General features: G+C 42.6%; 2 protein-coding genes across 3 annotated transcripts in view; one reads left to right on the plus strand and one right to left on the minus strand.

Moving 5' to 3' along the window:
- Positions 1 to 18,483, plus strand: part of ACACA (acetyl-CoA carboxylase alpha) — a 331,241-nt gene that overhangs the window by 16,907 nt on the left and 295,851 nt on the right. The window lies entirely within an intron of this gene.
- C19H17orf78 (chromosome 19 C17orf78 homolog) lies at positions 4,017 to 17,365 on the minus strand. The gene is made up of 4 exons (XM_063599117.1): positions 17,308 to 17,365; positions 15,506 to 15,592; positions 14,090 to 14,335; positions 4,017 to 4,222 (listed from the first exon to the last, which is right to left on the minus strand). The coding sequence occupies exons 1-4, from the start codon at positions 17,363 to 17,365 to the stop codon at positions 4,134 to 4,136; spliced, it is 480 nt and encodes a 159-aa protein (XP_063455187.1). The 3' UTR covers positions 4,017 to 4,133.

The following is an 18,483-nucleotide window of genomic DNA, read 5'->3' on the forward strand; positions in this document are numbered from 1 at the left end:
TATTTTCAAGGTATGCTCTATGGACATTTAGAGGTTCTTTTTTTTTTTCTTTTTTTTTTTTGAGATGGAGTTTTGCTCCTGTCACTCAGGCTAGAGTGCAATGGTGAGATCTCGGGGCTCACTGCAACCTCCACCTCCCGGGTTCAAGCGATTCTCCTGCCTCAGCCTCCCCAGTAGCTGAGATTATAGGTGCCCTCCACCATGCCCGGCTAATTTTTGTATGTTTAGTAGAGACGGGTTTCACCATGTTGGCCAGGCTGGTCTCAAACTCCTTACCTCAGGTGATCCACCCACCTTGGCCTCCCAAAGTGCTGGGATTACAGGCGTGAGCCACCATGCCTGGCCCTAGAGGTTCTTTGGAGCTTCTTTGAAACATATGCTCATTATCCATGCTTTATATGTGTTCTCTTTGAGGCTGGACTTGAATATTAAATCGAGCCTTAGGGTGAGATTTTCCCCTGTTGGTATTGTTTTGATAATCACTTTTTGGACAGCACTTGAAGTGAAAGAAAGAAGGATACAGTTTATGTATTTTTTTTTTTTAACCAGAGAACTAAGAAAACAGAATTTCTTAGAAACAGACACATTTCACCAAAATGAAATGGAATGGTTTCAGACTCTTAGGAAAAGAAGCAGGGCCTCACCCTGTCTTATCCCTCCTGACATTTCCTTTTCACCTCAACATTGATTCAAGATCAGGTGGTTTCACTTTCTCACCAAACTCTTATTTAAGCAGGTTAGATTTGACTCATAGCTATTCTTCTGTGAGAAACAGCATTATCATAATTATTTTGCTCTGGAATCTTTGTCCAAAAGGTATGTAACTCTCTATTAAAGTATGATATAATATCAGAGCCACCTTAGGAATTCTGGATCGTCAGAAGACTTCACTTGGGTACTAATGGTCTGTAGTCCCTGAACCCCTTGGGGATAACTTATGAGGAAGCCTTTTGGAATGCGTAGGGTCAAGTTCCCTTCAGCAGTGTGTGGATAGATACATGTAGTACCAGAAGCTAAATTACAAAACCTTATAAACGTCAACCAGGGAGATCAGGAGTCCCACTCTAAGCTATTGAGGGCCAGTGAGTGTGAAGTCAGCTGTGAAGATAACAGAGGAGCTGGAAGCTGTGTCACACTAACAGCTGCCTTGTTTCTTAGAGGCTGTGTTTGAGTCTTCTGTCAAAGAGAGCAGTAAGGTCCATTCATAGTGCTTGCAGGGAATACTTTTTGTTCTCGTTTGAGGGGATGGAAAGGTATCCATTTAGATGGATGTATGAAGTGAATTACAGAAGGTTGTGGCTCAGATAGGGGCATGAGGGTAACTCTGCTAAGCCCACACTCTCCCTTCATTAACCAGGAATTGGTGTTTGATTGTAATGTCCCTGCTGAAGATACGAGTGTGAAATTGGCAAGAATGTGCCCATATTAATAGGGAGAGGACTGTGTAGTATCATTCAGTCTTTGAGATAGAGCAGAACTTTTCAGAAGTATGTCTGGTGGATAACAGTGATCTCTGCAGCTTTCTTTGGGTTTGATGAATTGGCAGCATCTTGTCCAACCTAGAGATTGAAAGGAAATATGAAAGTTAAAAAAGGATGCAAGTGTATAGTTCTTCATGTACCAAGAAAAGGGCTGGCTAAGTACAAAACCCCATGTAATTCCAAGTGCACTTCATTTTGCCTCTTTGTTAATCGATAATTACACTGAGAAAGTATGATCAAGGTGCACATAGGTATGAGAACCAATAATTGCTTGGAACCTATAACCCACTAGCAAAGTAATTAAAAGATCTGGATCATAGTTCTGTTTCTAACAGCTGTGTAACCTTGGGAAGTGACATAACCTCTTCAAGCCTCAACTTAAGTATGAGTAAAATGTAGATACTTGCCCTGGCTACTTTCCAGGATTTCTGTAAGGCTCAAATGAGATAATGTATATAAGATTGCTATCTTAGTACTATTTTTTTTTTTTTGAGACAGAGTCTCGCTCTGTCACCGAGGCTGCAGTGCAGTGGTGTGATCTCAGCTCACCGCAGCCTGTGCCTCCCGGGTTCAAGCGATTATCCTGCCTCAGCCTCCTGAGTAGCTGGGATTACTGGCGCGTGCCACCATGCCTGGCTAATTTTTTGTATTTTTAGTTGAGACAGTTTCACCATGTTGGTCAGGCTGGTCTCGAACTCCTGACCTCATGATCCATCCACCTCGGCCTCCCAAAGTGCTGGGATTACAGGCATGAGCCACCACGCCTGGCCCTATTTTTATTCCTTTATCATTTAGTAGCTTATTGTGTTCATAGAAGTTCAATCACAGTTGCAGCTACCTGGTTATCTCTAATTCTATTCTGGACTAGACTTTATAGTCCCTTCAGGCCTATTTCTTCCAATGTTCAGGAGAAATGATAATTTTTCTTTTTTTTTTGAGACAGGGTCTCACCCTTTTTCCCAGGCTGGAGTGCAGTGGCTCGATCATAGCTCATTGCAGACTTCAATTCCTGAGCCCAAGTGATCCTCCCACCTCAGCCTCCCAAGAAGCTAGGGCTACAGGCACATGCCACCAGCTGGCTTTTTTTTTTTCTCTCTTTTTGAGACGGAGTCTTGCTCTGTCACCCAGGCTGGAGTGCAGTGGCGCAATCTCGGCTCACCACAACCTCTGTCTCCTGGGTTCAAGCAATTCTCCTGCTTCAGCCTCCCGAGTAGCTGGGACTACGGGTGCACACCACCATGCCCCGCCAATTTTTGTATTTTTAGTAGAGACAGGGTTTCACCATTTTGGCTAGGATGGTCTCAATCTCTTGACCTCGTGATCCACCTGCCTCGGCCTCCCAACGTGCTAGGATTACAGGCATGAGCCACCGTGCCCGGCCCAGCTGGCCATTTATATATATATATTTATATATATATAATTATATATTATATATATTTATATATATAATTATATATATATTTATATAATTATATATTATAAATATTTATATATATAATTATATATATATTTATATAATTATATATTATATATATTTATAATATATAATTATATATTATATATATTTATAATATATAATTATATATTATATATATTTTTATATATAATTATATATTATATATTTTTATATAATTATATATTATATTTTTATATAATTATATATTATATATATTTATATATAATTATATATTATATATATTATATATAATATATATTATATATTATATATAATATATATTATATATATTTAATAATATATAATTATATATTATATATATAATTATATAACATATATAATATATATTATATATATAATTATATATAATATGTGTGTGTATATATATACTTTTTTTTTATAGAGACAGTGTCTCGCTATGTTGCCTAGGCTGGTCTCAAACTTCTGGACTCTAGCAAGTCTCCTGCCTCTGCCTCTGCCTCCCAAAGCACTGGGATTGCAGGCATGATGAATCAGGCCTGGCCTTAAAAATCTTAAAAGTAAGATTCTTGACTCCAATCTAAATGATCTGATTCAGTTTATATGGGGCCCAGAGGTATGTGTATTCAATAAGCACCCTATTGTATCATGTCTGGACTGATGTTAGGAAAGCAGTAGGATAAAATCCTACCTATTTCCTGACATAAGAAGGATTGCCCACATTTACTTCATAACTGAAGCAGCTCCCTGTTCCCAGCACATTAAAAAAAATATTTTTTCACAGTCCTCTTAGGGACGAATCTCCTAGCACTTATATATCAACCCCATTTTCTGTTTTTCTTTTTTTCTTTCTTTTTTTTTTTTTGAGACAGAGTCTTACTCTCTTGCCCAGGCTGGAGTACAATGGCACAATCTCGGCTCACTGCAACCTCCACCTCCCAGGTTCAAGCGATTCTCCTGCCTCAGCCTTCCGAGTAGCTGGGAGTACAGGCATGTGCCACCTGGCTAATTTTTGTATTTTTAGTAGAGACAGGGTTTCGTCATGTTGGTCAGGCTGGTCTCGATCACCTCAGGTGATCCACCTGCCTCAGCCTCTCAAAGTGCTGGGAATAGAGGTGTGAGCCACCATGCCCGGCCCCTACCCCACATTCTTTAAGCAAATGGCATAAACCACACAGAGAACACTTTCCTTCTGGGGCTGAGAGTCAGGCTTGGATTCAGCTGTCCCAGGTGGCTGGCCTCCCTTCTTTTGCCATCTCCACAACCACTGGCATTGGCACAGCTCCCTGGCTCCTAGGCATTGACACTGAAGGGAGAAAATGACTGGTATTAATATCAAGTGACTGGTAAGCATTTGGTTTTCTTCCAAACCTCTTATTGGGCAACTTAAAGGAAGTCATCTCTTCTAAATAAAATATTCAGTCCTATTGGACCTATCCTTCCTAGAAAATGTCTAAGTACAGCAGAGGAAAGGAACTGCATTTAGTGAGCACCTGTGTGCCAGGTGCTTTTCACACAGAATCTCAATCTTTATAACTACCATGAGAGGCAAATATCATGAGACTTATTTTACACATGAGGCCACTGAGGTTAGAACAGTCAAGCAACTTTCCCAACACCACTCAGCTAGTGAGTGTGAGTGGCACATCTCCTCAGATTCCAAAGTCTATGCTTTTCTCCTTATGCCAAGCTGCCTCTGGAACAGAAGAAAGTCTTTATGGGTCAAGTTCAAGGATTCAATACAACAGCAAACTTACAGGACATGGGACTTCAAAAATTACAAATACTATAATGGCAACTCCGCTGAGCAACAGGGTGACAGCAATCAGAATTTTGACCACAATACTCCATTTCTGTCTCTTCTCTAGGTTCTCATCTGTGTCTAAAGGAGAGAGGGGAGTGGAAGAGGGAGAAAAGAAAATTTGAGAGAGGAAAGAGATTGATCCTTTGACCTGAAGTTCTTCTGGCTCACAAGACTATTAGAGGCCCAGACTAACCCAGAGGCAGAGGCAGAATTTCCAATTCAAACTCAGGGCTGGAGGGGGTGAGGGTGAGCTGAGCGTCATGGGCTCTGCTCTAACTTCTTTTGCACTCTCTTCCCACTGAGTCACCTTCCCTGGAATTGGGGATTTTCCATAATCACATAGGGCTGATTCTTACACTGCTCGCAGGAAGAAAAATCTCGGGTACACATGGAGCTCTAAACTTCTTTTACTGTCAGCTTTATCAGGGTTCCTACCATTTTGCTCTGACACATTTTATGGGATTAGAAAATCGCCTTTCCTATGTTTCTCCTGGCTTTCATAGAATATAAGAGGAAGAAATGTAAAAATGAGCACTGCTTCTGGGTCAGAAGCTTAATCTGGCGGCAAATGGCTAATATGCATTTTTTTCTCACTCTGGCACTCAAGACTGGCATGCAGTGGCACAATCTCGGCTCACTTCAGCCTCAATCTCCCAGGCTCAAACCATCCTCCCACCTTAGCCTCCTGAGTAGCTCAGACCACAGGCGAACGCCACCATGCCCGGCTAATTTTTAAAAATTTTTTGTACAGACAGAGTCTCATTATATTTCCCGCTGAGCTTGAACTCCTGGCCTCAAGTGATCCTACAGTCTTGGCCTCCCAAAGTGCTGGAATATTACAGGTGTGAGCCAACTCACCTGGCCCTAATGTGCATCTCATTATTACTAATATCACATTTTTCCCCTGGTAGAAACTAGGATGTAACCCAAATTGGAATCTTACAGAATTTTAGTCCTGGCCAATTTAAGGAGGACTGTTGCCAAAGAACAGTGAAGAAGGCTGTGTGCGGTGGCTCATGCCTGTAATCCCAGCACTTTGGGAGGCTGAGGTGGGTAGATCACTTGAGGTCAGGAGTTTGAGACCAGCCTGGCCAACATGGTGAAACCCGTCTCTACTAAAAATACAAAAATTAGCCAGGCATGGTGGTGCATGCCTGTTGTCCCAGCTACTCAGGAGGCTGAGGAAGGAGAATTTCTTGGATCTGGGAGGCAGAGGTTGCAGTAAGCTGAGACTGCGCTACTGCACTCCAGCCTGGGGGACAGAGTGACACTCCATCTTAAAGAACAAAAACCAAAAAAACAGTGAAGATGAAAGTATGCTGTTGGAGGCCCGGCGCAGTGGCTCACACCTGTAATCCCATCACTTTGGGAGGCTGAGGCAGGCGGATCACAAAGTCAGGAGTTCGAGACCAGCCTGGCAAACATAGTGAAACCCTGTCTCTGCTAAAAATACTAAAATTAGCCGGGCGTGGTGGTGCATGCCTGTAATCTCAGCTACTCAGGAGGCTGAGGCAGGAGAATTGCTTGAACCCAGGAGGGGGAGGTTGTGGTGAGCTGAGATCACATCGCTGCACTCCGGCCTGGGTGACAGAGTGAGACTCCATATCAAAACAAATATATGCTCTTGGGGACAGGCGTGGTGGGCAATGCCTGTAATCCCAGCAGTTTGGGAGGCTGAGGCAGTAGGATCGCTTGAGCCCAGGAGTCTGAGACCAGCTTGGACAATGTGGTGAGACCCTGTCTCTACAAAAATTTAAAAATTAGCTGAACATGGTGGCACACACCTGTAGTCCCAGCTACTCAGGAGGCTGAGGTGGGGGGATCACTTGAGCCCCAGAGGTCAAGGCTGCAGTGAGCCATGTTTGCACTACTGCACTCCAGTCTGGGCAACACAAGACCCTGTCTCAAAAAAAAAAAAAGAAAAAGAAAAGCACTTGGTTGGTGTCATCACTCTTATAATTGCTTATTGTTTAAATATTGTCCATCTATACATACAGTGGCTAGAATTACCTACTACAGAAATACAGTTTTTTCTGTCCCTAATTCTGGCGACAGGGTGAGCTCATTTGCATGGAGATAAATGATCATTGATGGTGTCAAATTACAAACATTTCTGGGACCTTTATAGAGAAGCTAATTTTGCTGTTGTTGTTGAGACAAAGTCTCACTCTGTCGCCCCTGCTGGAGTGCAGTGGGACAATCTCGGCTCACTGCAGCCTCCACCTCTTGGGTTCAAGCGATTCTTCTTTCTCAGCCTCTCAAGTAGCTGGGGTTACAGGTACCTGCCACCACGTCCGGCTAATTTTTGTATTTTTAGTAGAGACGGGTTTTCACCATGTTGGTCAGGCTGGTCTTGAACTCCTGACCACAGGTGATCTGCCCACCTCGGCCTCCCAAAGTGCTAGGATTACAGACATGAGCCACAGCACCCGGCCTAGAGAAGCTAATTTTTTAAAATAAAAAATGGAATGATTTTTCAATGTACATTCAGTAACTTCTCAACCTCAAGAAAAATATCAGTAGATCCAGACTAACGTTGGGACTAAAAATGTTTCTTTTCTGTTCTCATTTTACTCCTACTTATTCTGTACTTTGTCATTTCAAAGCTAGAAAAATTACCAGTACTTGTAGTTTTCTCTCCTTCTTTATTCCCAGGAGTTATAGAAGGGGCAGTGGTGGAAAAAGTCTCTGATGAAGTCCCCATCACTGGATAGACTTTACATTGTGAGATCCCTGGTAGAAAAGCTATAAAACAAAGTAGAAAAGATGAAACTTTAGGGGAAAACTTTATCCTGCCTTTGATTTTATCTGATGAAACCCTACCCAGCTGATAGTAAACTTCCAATTGTGGTCCCATTAACCTGTCTGTCCGTAGGTTTAGGGTGTGAGCACAAAATAATGCCAAGAGTAAATGAGGATAGAGATACTAATAAGAGATATGGATTAAATGCCCATGGGACTTTTAACTAACATAGGATCAAAGTGAAGGAGTCATACCAATGATATCATTGCCTATCATTATTTAGGCCATAATAATAATAAAGATGAAGGCCATAAAAACTGTTGACAGTTTCCTTCTTTAAAAAGAGATGGCTCCAAAGTCCAAGGAAGAACACGAAATATCACAGTTAGCCTTAATGACTGCTGCAAGTGTGTCTAGTAGAATCTAGATCAACTACTCTGAGAGGGGACTGGGGAAAGCAGGAGGAGCTGGAAGAAGGAAAAGCCACCCAGCTTCATGTACTCCTTGATTTCATTCATTCAGCAATTTTTTTTTTTTTTTGAGACAGGGTCCCCCTCTGTCACCCAGGCTGGAGTGCAATGGTATGATCTCGGCTCGCTGCAACCTCTGCCTCCCAGGTTAAAATGATTCTCGTGCCTCAGCCTCCCAAGTAGCTGAGACTGCAGGTGCACGCCATCGCACCCGGCTAATTTTTGTATTTTTTGGTAGAGATGGGGTTTCACCATGCTGGCCAGGCTGGTCTTAAACTCCTGACCTCAAGTGATCTGCCCACCTCGGCCTCCCAAAGTGCTGGGGTTACAGACATGAGCCACTGTGCCCAGCCTGGCCTTGCTTTCAAAGGATCTCTGGGCTACTGTGTGGAGAATGGGTTGGGGTGGGCAAGGGTAGAAGGAGGGTAACCTGTTAGGAGGCCATTGCAAAAGTCCAGATGAGAGATGATGTGATTCATACCAGCAGTGGAAGTGATGGGAGATGGATAGAGTCTAGCTGGAGTCTGGAAATAACCTCACTCGTCTCCAGAATTGACCTAATCCAATTCAGACAGTGTGGTTTCTGTTCTATTTTTAGTGGTCTCATATCATTGCTTATTAAATTAAGGTCTATAAATTCTACTTGACTTTTCTAAATTACTCTTCCATGTCTTAAGTCCATGAGAAAATGATAGTTCTTTACCTCAGAGGCCAGTGGCCATAGTACCAGGCACTGTGCACGAAATCGTAGGGGAAGAGGTAATCCCCGATTCCAGTTTAATCAGGAAGACAGTGTTGGCAGACATTGGCAGAGACAGACATAAAGTCAACAAGTTCAAAAGAAAAAACAAGAACATTTTCAGCATAGTGCTAGTCAGTTCTTTGAAGTGATAACTTACATGTTTATAAGTCAGATTAGATAAAAATAAACAAATCTCACTTTGGACAAGTCACCACAAGTTCTCTGTGTTTTGTTTTTTTAATCTGTAAGATGGTAATAGTAAAATAATACTTGCTCTACCTATTTCACAGGGGTGTTGTGAAGAACCGAAACAAATAAAAATGAGAAAGCATGTGTGTAAACACTTTGCAAACTGAATGATATTATGATTGAAAGAGGGGGAAAAAGATGACCTAATGAGTCATCTGTCTCCACCAGAAGGAAATTTTGAAATATTGATAACAGCCGTCTTTTCCTTTTCCAAATTTCTTAAATAATAACAAATAGTCTCCATTTACCTTTTTCTACATTCCATGTTGACCCACATCTTCTGATGAGCATTTGTATTGCAGAACATTGTCACCCTTACAGTTCCAAATTTCTATTTTACTTGAGGACATTTTCATGAACTGTCTTCTGACCGTTTCCAGGACATCCTCCTATGCAGACTGTCTGGGACAACAGGCGCACACCACTACACCCGGCTAATTTTTGTATTTTTAGTAGAGACGGGGTTTCACTATGTTGGCCAGGCTGGTCTCGAACTCCTGACCTCATGTTCTGCCCTCCTCGGGCTCCCAAAGTGCTGGGATTACAGGCATGAGACACTGTGCCCGGCTCTAATTTTTATTTCTACCCTGTTTGAGGTTTATCTCTTCTGGTACTGAGTGGAGATTTAAATTCAGAATAGGAAGTTTCAAACTTGTAGAAGGGATTATGTTTCAAAAGTTCATACATAAATTGGTTGTTTTGGACCAAGTGAGGTGGCTCACGCCTATAATCCCAGCACTTTGGGAGGCTGAGTTGGGCTCAAGTGATCTCACTTGAGGACAGGAGCTTGAGACCAGCCTGGCCAAAATGGCAAAACCCTATCTCTACTAAAAATACAAAAAATTAGCTGGGCATGGTGGTGCTGTAATCCCAGCTACTCGAGAGGCTGAAGCACGAGAATTGCTTGAACCTGGGAGGCGGAGGTTGCAGTGAGCTGAGGTCGCACCACTGTACCCCATCCTGGGGGACAAAGCGAGACTCTGTCTCAAATAAATAAATAGGTTTTTTGGGATTCATCATTATGGTTTCATAAAAATGTATGATGAGTGATGATTAGGTCCCCAAACTAATCTACAAATATCCATTTAATCTTTTTGCATAGCTCAAATAGTACAGAGTATTAGCTTAAATTCTAGATGTGGGAACCAACTACTATGTTATGAAGGAAAGAGGAAGAGTTTCTTTTTCTCTGGGAGGCTAACCAAGTGCAAATTTTTGAATTAGGTCAGGTTGATCTTTGGCATCTCTCCTCCCCCTTAACCCCTCAGTTTTCCTTGTCCCAATTTCTAAGAGCTAATGTCCTTAATTGCCCCAAGTCTCACAATGCCTAGCACTATATTCACTCCACCCAGAGTGCTCCAAACTCCAAAATGACTTAAGTCCACTTTTCCCCAACACAGCTGCCATGGACAGCAAGGTGTCACATGTTAAGAGGGAAACAATTGGATTTAATTAATTTGCATTAATATTCAAAGTTCAAAACCCTGCCAGAGTCTTTTGAGTTTGTTTATTTTTTCAGATGGAGTCTCGCTCTATTGCCCAGACTGGAATGCAGTGGTGTGATCTCGGCTCACTGCAACCTCCGCCTCCCGGGTTCAAGTCATTCTTCTGTCTCAGCCTCCCAAGTAGCTGGGACTACAAGCGCGTGCCTCCATGCCTGGCTAATTTTTTTATTTTGTTTTGTTTTGTTTTGTTTTTTGAGACAGAGTCTCGCTCTGTCGCCAGGCTGGAGTGCAGTGGCGTGATCTCAGCTCCCTGCAACCTCTGCATCCTGGGTTCAAGCTATTCTTCTGTCTCAGCCTCCCGAGTAGCTAGGACTACAGGCACACGCCACCATGCCCAGCTAATTTTTGTATTTTTAGTAGAGACGAGGTTTCACCATGTTGGCCAGGATGGTCCTGATCTCTTGACCTCATGATCCGCCTGCCTCGGCCACCCAAAGTGCTGGGATTACAGGCGTGAGCCACCGCACCCGATGCTTTTGAGTTTTTAAGAGTTTTTCTGTAACATCCTGAGAGCCTATCCACTTATTTCCCAGTTTTAGTCTAGAGTTTAAAGTTTTTTCCATTATTCTGCTTGTGGATCCCCAATTTCTCTAAACATGTCAAGTTTTATTTTATTTTTCCAGTAATGTAGCAATAGCATCTAGGGGACTGCCAGTTTATAAAGAGGAACTGGCTACACTAAAGAAAAAAAAAACTATATGAAAAAAAGAAAGGGTGAGAAAAGGAAAGGAGGGCAGAAGGAGAGAAACTTCAGGCTGAGGTTAAGAACCACTGCCCAGCAGCTGTGGGGGAATAGGCATTCTCCCCCAATGTGGGTATGCACAATGGAACCAACCTCTAGTGAGGGTAATTTAGCAGTAACTATCAACCTTTGATGCAACAATCCTGCTTCTTGGAATCTTATTGATAAATTGATAAATCTTATTGATAAATTGCAGGTATACAAGAAGAATATATATAGATCCTGAGTAATAGTGAAAGAATTTATTAAAAGAAAAAAGAGAAAAAAGAAGACTATATACGGTCATTGTTTTCGGAATTGTTTGTATTTGCAAAAGATTGGAAACGACCAAAATATATATCAATAGGGGGCTAGTAGAATATAGAAGAGACATGGCCGGGTGCAGTGGCTCATGCCTGTAATCCCAGCACTTTGGGAGGCCAAGGCGGGCAGATCGCAAGGTCAGGAGATCAAGACCATCCTGGCTAACACGGTGAAACCCCATCTCTACCAAAAATACAAAAAATTAACTGGGTGTGGTGGCGAGTGCCTGTAGTCCCAGCTACTCGGGAGGCTGAGGCAGGAGAATGGCGTGAACCCGAGAGGCGGAGCTTGCAGTGAGCTGAGATCGCACCACTGCACTCCAGCCTGGGCAACGGAGCGAGACTCTGTCTCAAAAAAAAAAAAAAAAAAAAAAAAGACTATGGAAGAGACATACTATGGAATAATGAATAACTGTTAAAAAGAATGAGGCAAATATAAAAAAAAAGTATGGGGTAAATATATACGTATTGAAATGGAACGACCTATAAGATATATTATTAAATGGAAAAGCAAGGGATTGGCCAGGCGCAGTGGCTAACGCTTGTAATCCTAGCACTTTGGGAGGCTGAGGTGGGTGAATCACTTGAAGTCAGGAGTTCAACACTAGCCTGGCCAACATGGTGAAACCTTGTCTCTACTAAAAATACAGAAATTCACTGGGTGTGGTGGTGGGCACCTGTAATCCCAGCTAATTGGAAAGCTGAGACAGGAGAATCATGTGAACCTGGGAGGAGGAGGTTGCAGTGAGATGAGATCGTGCCACTGCACTCCAGCCTGGGTGACAGAGTGAGACTCCATCTCCAAAGAAAACAACAACAACAACAAAATAATAACAAAAAACAAAAACAAGCAAAAGCAAGGGGCAGAACAATGTATATGGTATGTTACCATTTATGTTTTTAAAATATGCACATTCATACATTCTTAGAGTATCTCCGGAAGGAAATATAATAAGTTGATAATAGTGGTTCCATCAGGGATAGAGAACTGGAGAATTGAGAGACAGGAGTAGGAGAGAGACTTACTTTTCACTATAAATCTATACTGTTTGAATATTTTACTGTGTGCATGCAAAATGAAATTAAAAAAAAAAAAACCTGACCAGGCATGGTGGCTCACGCCTGTAATCCCAGCAGTTTGGGAGGCCAAGGCGGGCAGATACTTGAGGTCAGAGATCAGGACCTGCCTGGCCAACATGGTGAAATCCCGTCTCTACTAAAAATACAAAAATTCGCCAGCCATGGTGGCAGACACCTGTAATCCTAGCTACTTGGGAGGCTGAGGCAGGAGAATCACTTTAACCTGGGAGGCAGAGGTTGCAGTGGGCCAAGATCGCACCACTGGACTCCAACCTGGGTGACAGAACGAGACACCATCTCAAAAACAAAAACAAAAAAAAAGAAATTTTAAAAAACTGTCGAAAGAAGACCCATCAGAAATGGAGATCACATGAAAATCACAGAGTATCAGGGCTAGAAGGGATCTTAGAGATTATAAAACTGACTCTCAGAGAGCACATAGATTTGCCCAAGGGGAGGATAATTCATTTTCTTTTTTTTTTTTCTTTTATTATTATACTTTAAGTTTTAGGGTACATGTGCACATTGTGCAGGTTAGTTACATATGTATACATGTGCCATGCTGGTGCGCTGCACCCACTAACTCGTCATCTAGCATTAGGTATATCTCCCGATGCTATCCCTCCCCCCTCCCCCCACCCCACAACAGTCCCCAGAGTCTGATGTTCCCCTTCCTGTGTCCATGTGATCTCATTGTTCAATTCCCACCTATGAGTGAGAATATGCGGTGTTTGGTTTTTTGTTCTTGTGATAGTTTACTGAGAATGATGATTTCCAATTTCATCCATGTCCCTACAAAGGACATGAACTCATCGTTTTTTATGGCTGCATAGTATTCCATGGTGTATATGTGCCACATTTTCTTAATCCAGTCTATCATTGTTGGACATTTGGGTTGGTTCCAAGTCTTTGCTATTGTGAATAGTGCCGCAATAAACATACGTGTGCATGTGTCTTTATAGCAGCATGATTTATAGTCCTTTGGGTATATACCCAGTAATGGGATGGCTGGGTCAAATGGTATTTCTAGTTCTAGATCCCTGAGGAATCGCCACACTGACTTCCACAATGGTTGAACTAGTTTACAGTCCCGCCAACAGTGTAAAAGTGTTCCTATTTCTCCACATCCTCTCCAGCACCTGTTGTTTCCTGACTTTTTAATGATTGCCATTCTAACTGGTGTGAGATGGTATCTCACTGTGGTTTTGATTTGCATTGCTCTGATGGCCAGTGATGATGAGCATTTTTTCATGTGTTTTTTGGCTGCATAAATGTCTTCTTTTGAGAAGTGTCTGTTCATGTCCTTTGCCCACTTTTTGATGGGAGAAAATTTTCGCAACCTACTCATCTGACAAAGGGCTAATATCCAGAATCTACAATGAACTCAAACAAATTTACAAGAAAAAAAAACAAACAACCCCATCAAAAAGTGGATAATTCATTTTCTTGTAGCTTTTCCTGCTACTGAGTTCTGGCTGCCTTCAAGGATGTCAACTAAAAGTTAGTGCCTGCCCCCTTCCTCTTTTCCAATCTCACCTTTGCCTTTTAGAAGAGATCCAGTCTGAAACTTGGATGTGGGGATTAGGTGACAGCTTGAGGAGGCAGAGCTGTTTCTGCGGGGAGCAGCAATGATTCTCAGGTTCTTCAAAATATGCTTGACCTTTGGCCTTCTCTCCAAATATACAAGGTTGACTTTTACTTTGCTGTCAGAGCCAAGGCACTGCAGGGTAGCTATAGTCCAGTTTTGAATGAATGTTGTCCTTTTGGTTTCTGTGTGAGTTTCTGGAAGGAGAAGAACCAGATAGAAAAATGGAGCTGGTTTTGTTTTTTGTTTGGTTGTTTTTTTTGAGGCAGTGCCTTGCTCTGTCACCCAAGCTGGAGTGCAGTGTCGCAATCATGGCTCACTCCAGCCTCAAACTCCCTCAATCTCCAAGCAATCCTCCCACCTCAGCATCCTGAGTAACTGTGACTATGGGACTACAGGTGTATGCCACTATGCTCGGCTAATTTTTCAATTTTTTAAAAGACAGGGTCTTGCTGTGTTGCCCAAGCTGGTCTCGAACTCCTGGGCTCAAGCAATCCTCCCACCTTGGCCTCCCAAAGTGCTGGGATTACAGACATGAGCCACCGCACCCGACCTTGAAGCTTTTGCTCTTGTGGTCCAGGCTAGAGTGCAATGGCACGATCTCTGAGTTTTGCTCTTGTTGCCCAGAGTTTTGCTCTTGTTGCTCAGGCTGGAGTGCAATGGCGCAATCTCAGCTCACTGCAACCTCTGCCTCCCCGGTTCAAGTGATTCTCCTGCCTCAGCCTCCCAGGTAGCTGGGGTTACAGGCGTGCACCACCACATCCAGCTAATTTTTGTATCTTTAGTAGAGATGGGGTTTCACTATGTTGGTCAGGCTAGTCTCAAACTCGTAAGCTCAAGTGATCCACCTGCCTTGGCCTCCCAAAGTGCTGGGATTACAGGCGTGAGCCACCATGCCTGGCCAAAGCTAGTTTTTAATCTGAACAGTGCCAAGCTAACCCATTTCCATTCATGACCCCTGCTAAACTCCACTGCTGTACTTTCTCTCCTTTTAGTTAACTTCTTCAGTTTGTGTTCATAGTACTAATATACAAGTCCTGCCTTTCTTCTGCCATGGTTCCCATGAAGGTTGGTGACAGCAGTAAATTTAGCACAGAGAAATGCTCATAGATTTTCTTTAATGCAGAGAGGGGTAGGTTCTGCCTCCTTCTCTTTTTTCATCTCCATCCATTTGAGTAATATAAGCATGCCTTAGGTAATGACAGTTAATTTAAAGATTGGTTTCCAGAAAGCCTCCTGGGAGGATACATATCCTTAAAATAGGATATTTGAGATATGGGCTAGGAAGTGGGAAGATGAGATATCTTTTAAAGGTAAAAATTTTTTGGAATGGCAATATCATTTTCCAGAAAGGACCCATTCCCTACCTTGCATTTGCAATTCTCTGATGCTTCTCATGTCCTTTGGGAAGATCCCAGGCAGCTGTTCCAGTTGGCAACTGCTATCTCTGAGGTCTAGGGGTGAGCAGAGGGGGAGGAGGGGAACCGGGCAAGGTTTGGGGAAAATCAGAATTTACTGGTACTTACTTTTTAGAATTCTGGGCAATGGAGAAGATATGAAAGAATGCAGTTCCTGCTCATAAAACTTGCAACTTGGGAGATCAAACACTCTCTAAAAAGACTTTGCTTTTATTTATTTATTTATTTATTTATTTATTTATTGAGACGGAGTCTCACTCTGTCGCCCAGGATGGAGTGCAGTGATGTGATCTCCGCTCATTGCAACATTCGCCTCCTGGGTTCAAGGGATTCTTCTGCCTCAGCCTCCCGAGTAGCTGGGATTACGGGCATGCACCACCATGCCCAGCTAATTTTTGTATTTTTAGTAGAGATGGGGTTTCGCCATTTTGGCTATGCTGGTCTCAAACTCCTTACTTCAGGTGATCCACCTGCCTTGGCCTCCCAAAGTGCTAGGATTACAGGTGTGAGCCACCACGCCCGGCCCTCAAAAAAGAACACCCAGCCAAATACATACAAAGTAGTAGTTGACCTAGTATAAAGAATACTGAGTACCAATCTATTACCCTTAGGACAAAGAAAGGTGAAATAGAGTTAAGAAAATTTACTAAGTTAATGAAAGACTAACCAACCCATTTCCTTAAATACTGCTTATTTTCTCTTCTCCCTCCTATTCTATCTTCTTTCTTGTATTAAATAAAGCTTTTGGAGATTTATATTGTCTGACCTTGGTATCTTTATAGGTTTCCACAGAACCATAGGTCTTAGTTATTTATGCTTTTTGGCACATAATTCAAAGGGTTGTGACATTTTTATAATTTGTCAAATTCGTTACTGCTGCAATTTGTGCCATTTGGTCTTAATTCTGATTAGCTAATTTTATTTTTTTATTTTAATTTTTTATTTTTTGAGACAGAGTCTCATTCTGTTACCTAGGCTGGAGTTCAGTGGTACGATCTCAGCTCATTGCAACCTCACCTCCCAGGTTTAAGTGATTCTTATGCCTCAGCCACCCGAGTAGCTGAGATTACAGGTGCATGCCACCATGCCTGGCTAATTTTTGCACTTTTAGTAGAGATGGGGTTTCGCCATGTTGGCCAGGCTGGTCTCGAACTCCTGACCTCAGGTGATCCACCAATCTTGGCCTCCCAAAGTGCTGGGATTACAGTCATGAGCCACCATGCCCAGCCTTGATTAGCTAATTTTAGAGACGAAATGTTTATGAAACTTTGAAAACTCATATTTTAAATAAGCAGTTACCAAAGAGCAGCAAATGATGCCATTCCACCCAATATCACCCTTTCCCTCAGCTCTCCCCACCCAAGAATATCACCATCTAGCTATTTACATGTACCAACTTAAAAAAGGCAACATCTTATGAACAGTATGAATTTGGGAATCTTAGGTGATGACAATACTGAAACTCTAAAGAAAGCCATCCAACAGTGAAAGGACTTTTAATGTTAATTACATGAACAAGACATAAGAATGCATCACATTCTCTGAAGACCTCTCATCATGAAACAGACAGCTATCTCTCTGGAATGAATAAGTTGCAGTCCTTCTTAGAGGCGAGTGGATACATGGGATTAACTCTGGAAAGTATTGCTTGCTGGATATCAGTTACATCTCTATCTGGTGGAAGAGACCCCGAAACTCTTTCTAGGCCTCTCTCTGTATTTTCCAGGAGATTAGGCTAGAGAATTACATACCTTTCTTGTTGGCATCATAGGATGCAATGATTAGGCTGAAGACCAAGATGGTATCCATGTTAGCTTGAGCACATGCTCACTGCAGACAGACCACTGCTCATCTGTCACAGCCCTTGATAGCTCTGCCTCTAGTTGCTTTCACCACACGCAGCTGGAACCAAGTTTGACCCTGAGAGACTCTGATTCCACCCTGATTATTTTGCCCCATTTCCTGAAGACCCAGGAATAGATCTAATTGGAGAAAGCGCTAATTCTGCTTATTAATAATTCACTCAGACTTCTTCTGACTTCGCTGCCGGTGCCGACATAGAGAACTAGATTACCTAGAGGTTTCTCGAGCAGGAAGGCCATAAACGCCCATTGATATGCTTTACAAATACTTGCAGATAGACACGTAGACATTTACATGCATGCTCACTGACACAGGCACAGAGATTTATATACTTTCATGAAAAGATGTGGAGATTTCTAGTAAGGAATATAATTTCTAGAGCAGGAATTATAGAAATAGAGCAGGAAACTAGGACTAGGAGTCAGTACAATTGAGTTCTAGTACAGGCCCTGTTATGAGCTATCACCTTGAGAAAATGACTTGACTTCTTGGGATCTAAATGTTCTCTTCTATAAATTGAGAGTCCTGAACCATATGATCTCTTTTTTTTTTGAGGCAGAGTCTCGCTCGGTCGCCCAGGCTGGAGTGCAGTGACACGATCTCGGCTCACTGCAAGCTCTGTCTCCCAGGTTCACGCCATTCTCCTGCCTCAGCCTCCTGAGTAGGTGGGACTACAGGCGCCCACTACCATGCCTGGCTAATGTTTTTGTATTTTTAGTAGAGACAGGGTTTCACCGTGTTAGACAGGATGGTCTTAATCTCCTGATCTCGTGATCCACCCGCCTCGGCCTCCCGAAGTGCTGGGATTACAGGCATGAGCCACCGTGCCTGGCCTTTTTTTTGTGAAATGGAGTCTCGTTCTGTTGCCCAGGCTGGAGTGCAGTGGCATAATCTTGGCTCACTGCAACCTTCATCTCCTGGGTTCAAGTGATTCTCCTGCCTCAGTCTCCTGAATAGCTGGGATTAAATGTGTGTGCCACCCTGCCGGCTAATTTTTATATTTTTAGTAGAGACAGGTTTCACCATGTTGGCCAGGCTGGTCTCGAACTCCTGACCTCAAGTGA

Source organism: Pan paniscus, chromosome 19 (genome assembly GCF_029289425.2).
Source record: "Pan paniscus chromosome 19, NHGRI_mPanPan1-v2.0_pri, whole genome shotgun sequence".
NCBI lineage: Eukaryota > Metazoa > Chordata > Mammalia > Primates > Hominidae > Pan > Pan paniscus.

Excerpts from the sequence above, each read along its gene's own strand:
- C19H17orf78 (XM_063599117.1), bottom strand. The coding sequence starts at position 17,365 with ATGGATACCATCTTGGTCTTCAGCCTAATCATTGCATCCTATGATGCC. Across the intron at positions 14,336-15,505 it reads CAGAGAATTGCAAATGCAAG|AAACTCACACAGAAACCAAA; the intron begins GTAGGGAATGGG and ends TTCTCCTTCCAG. Across the intron at positions 4,223-14,089 it reads ATCTCTTCTAAAAGGCAAAG|TGTCAATGCCTAGGAGCCAG; the intron begins GTGAGATTGGAA and ends TTCTCCCTTCAG.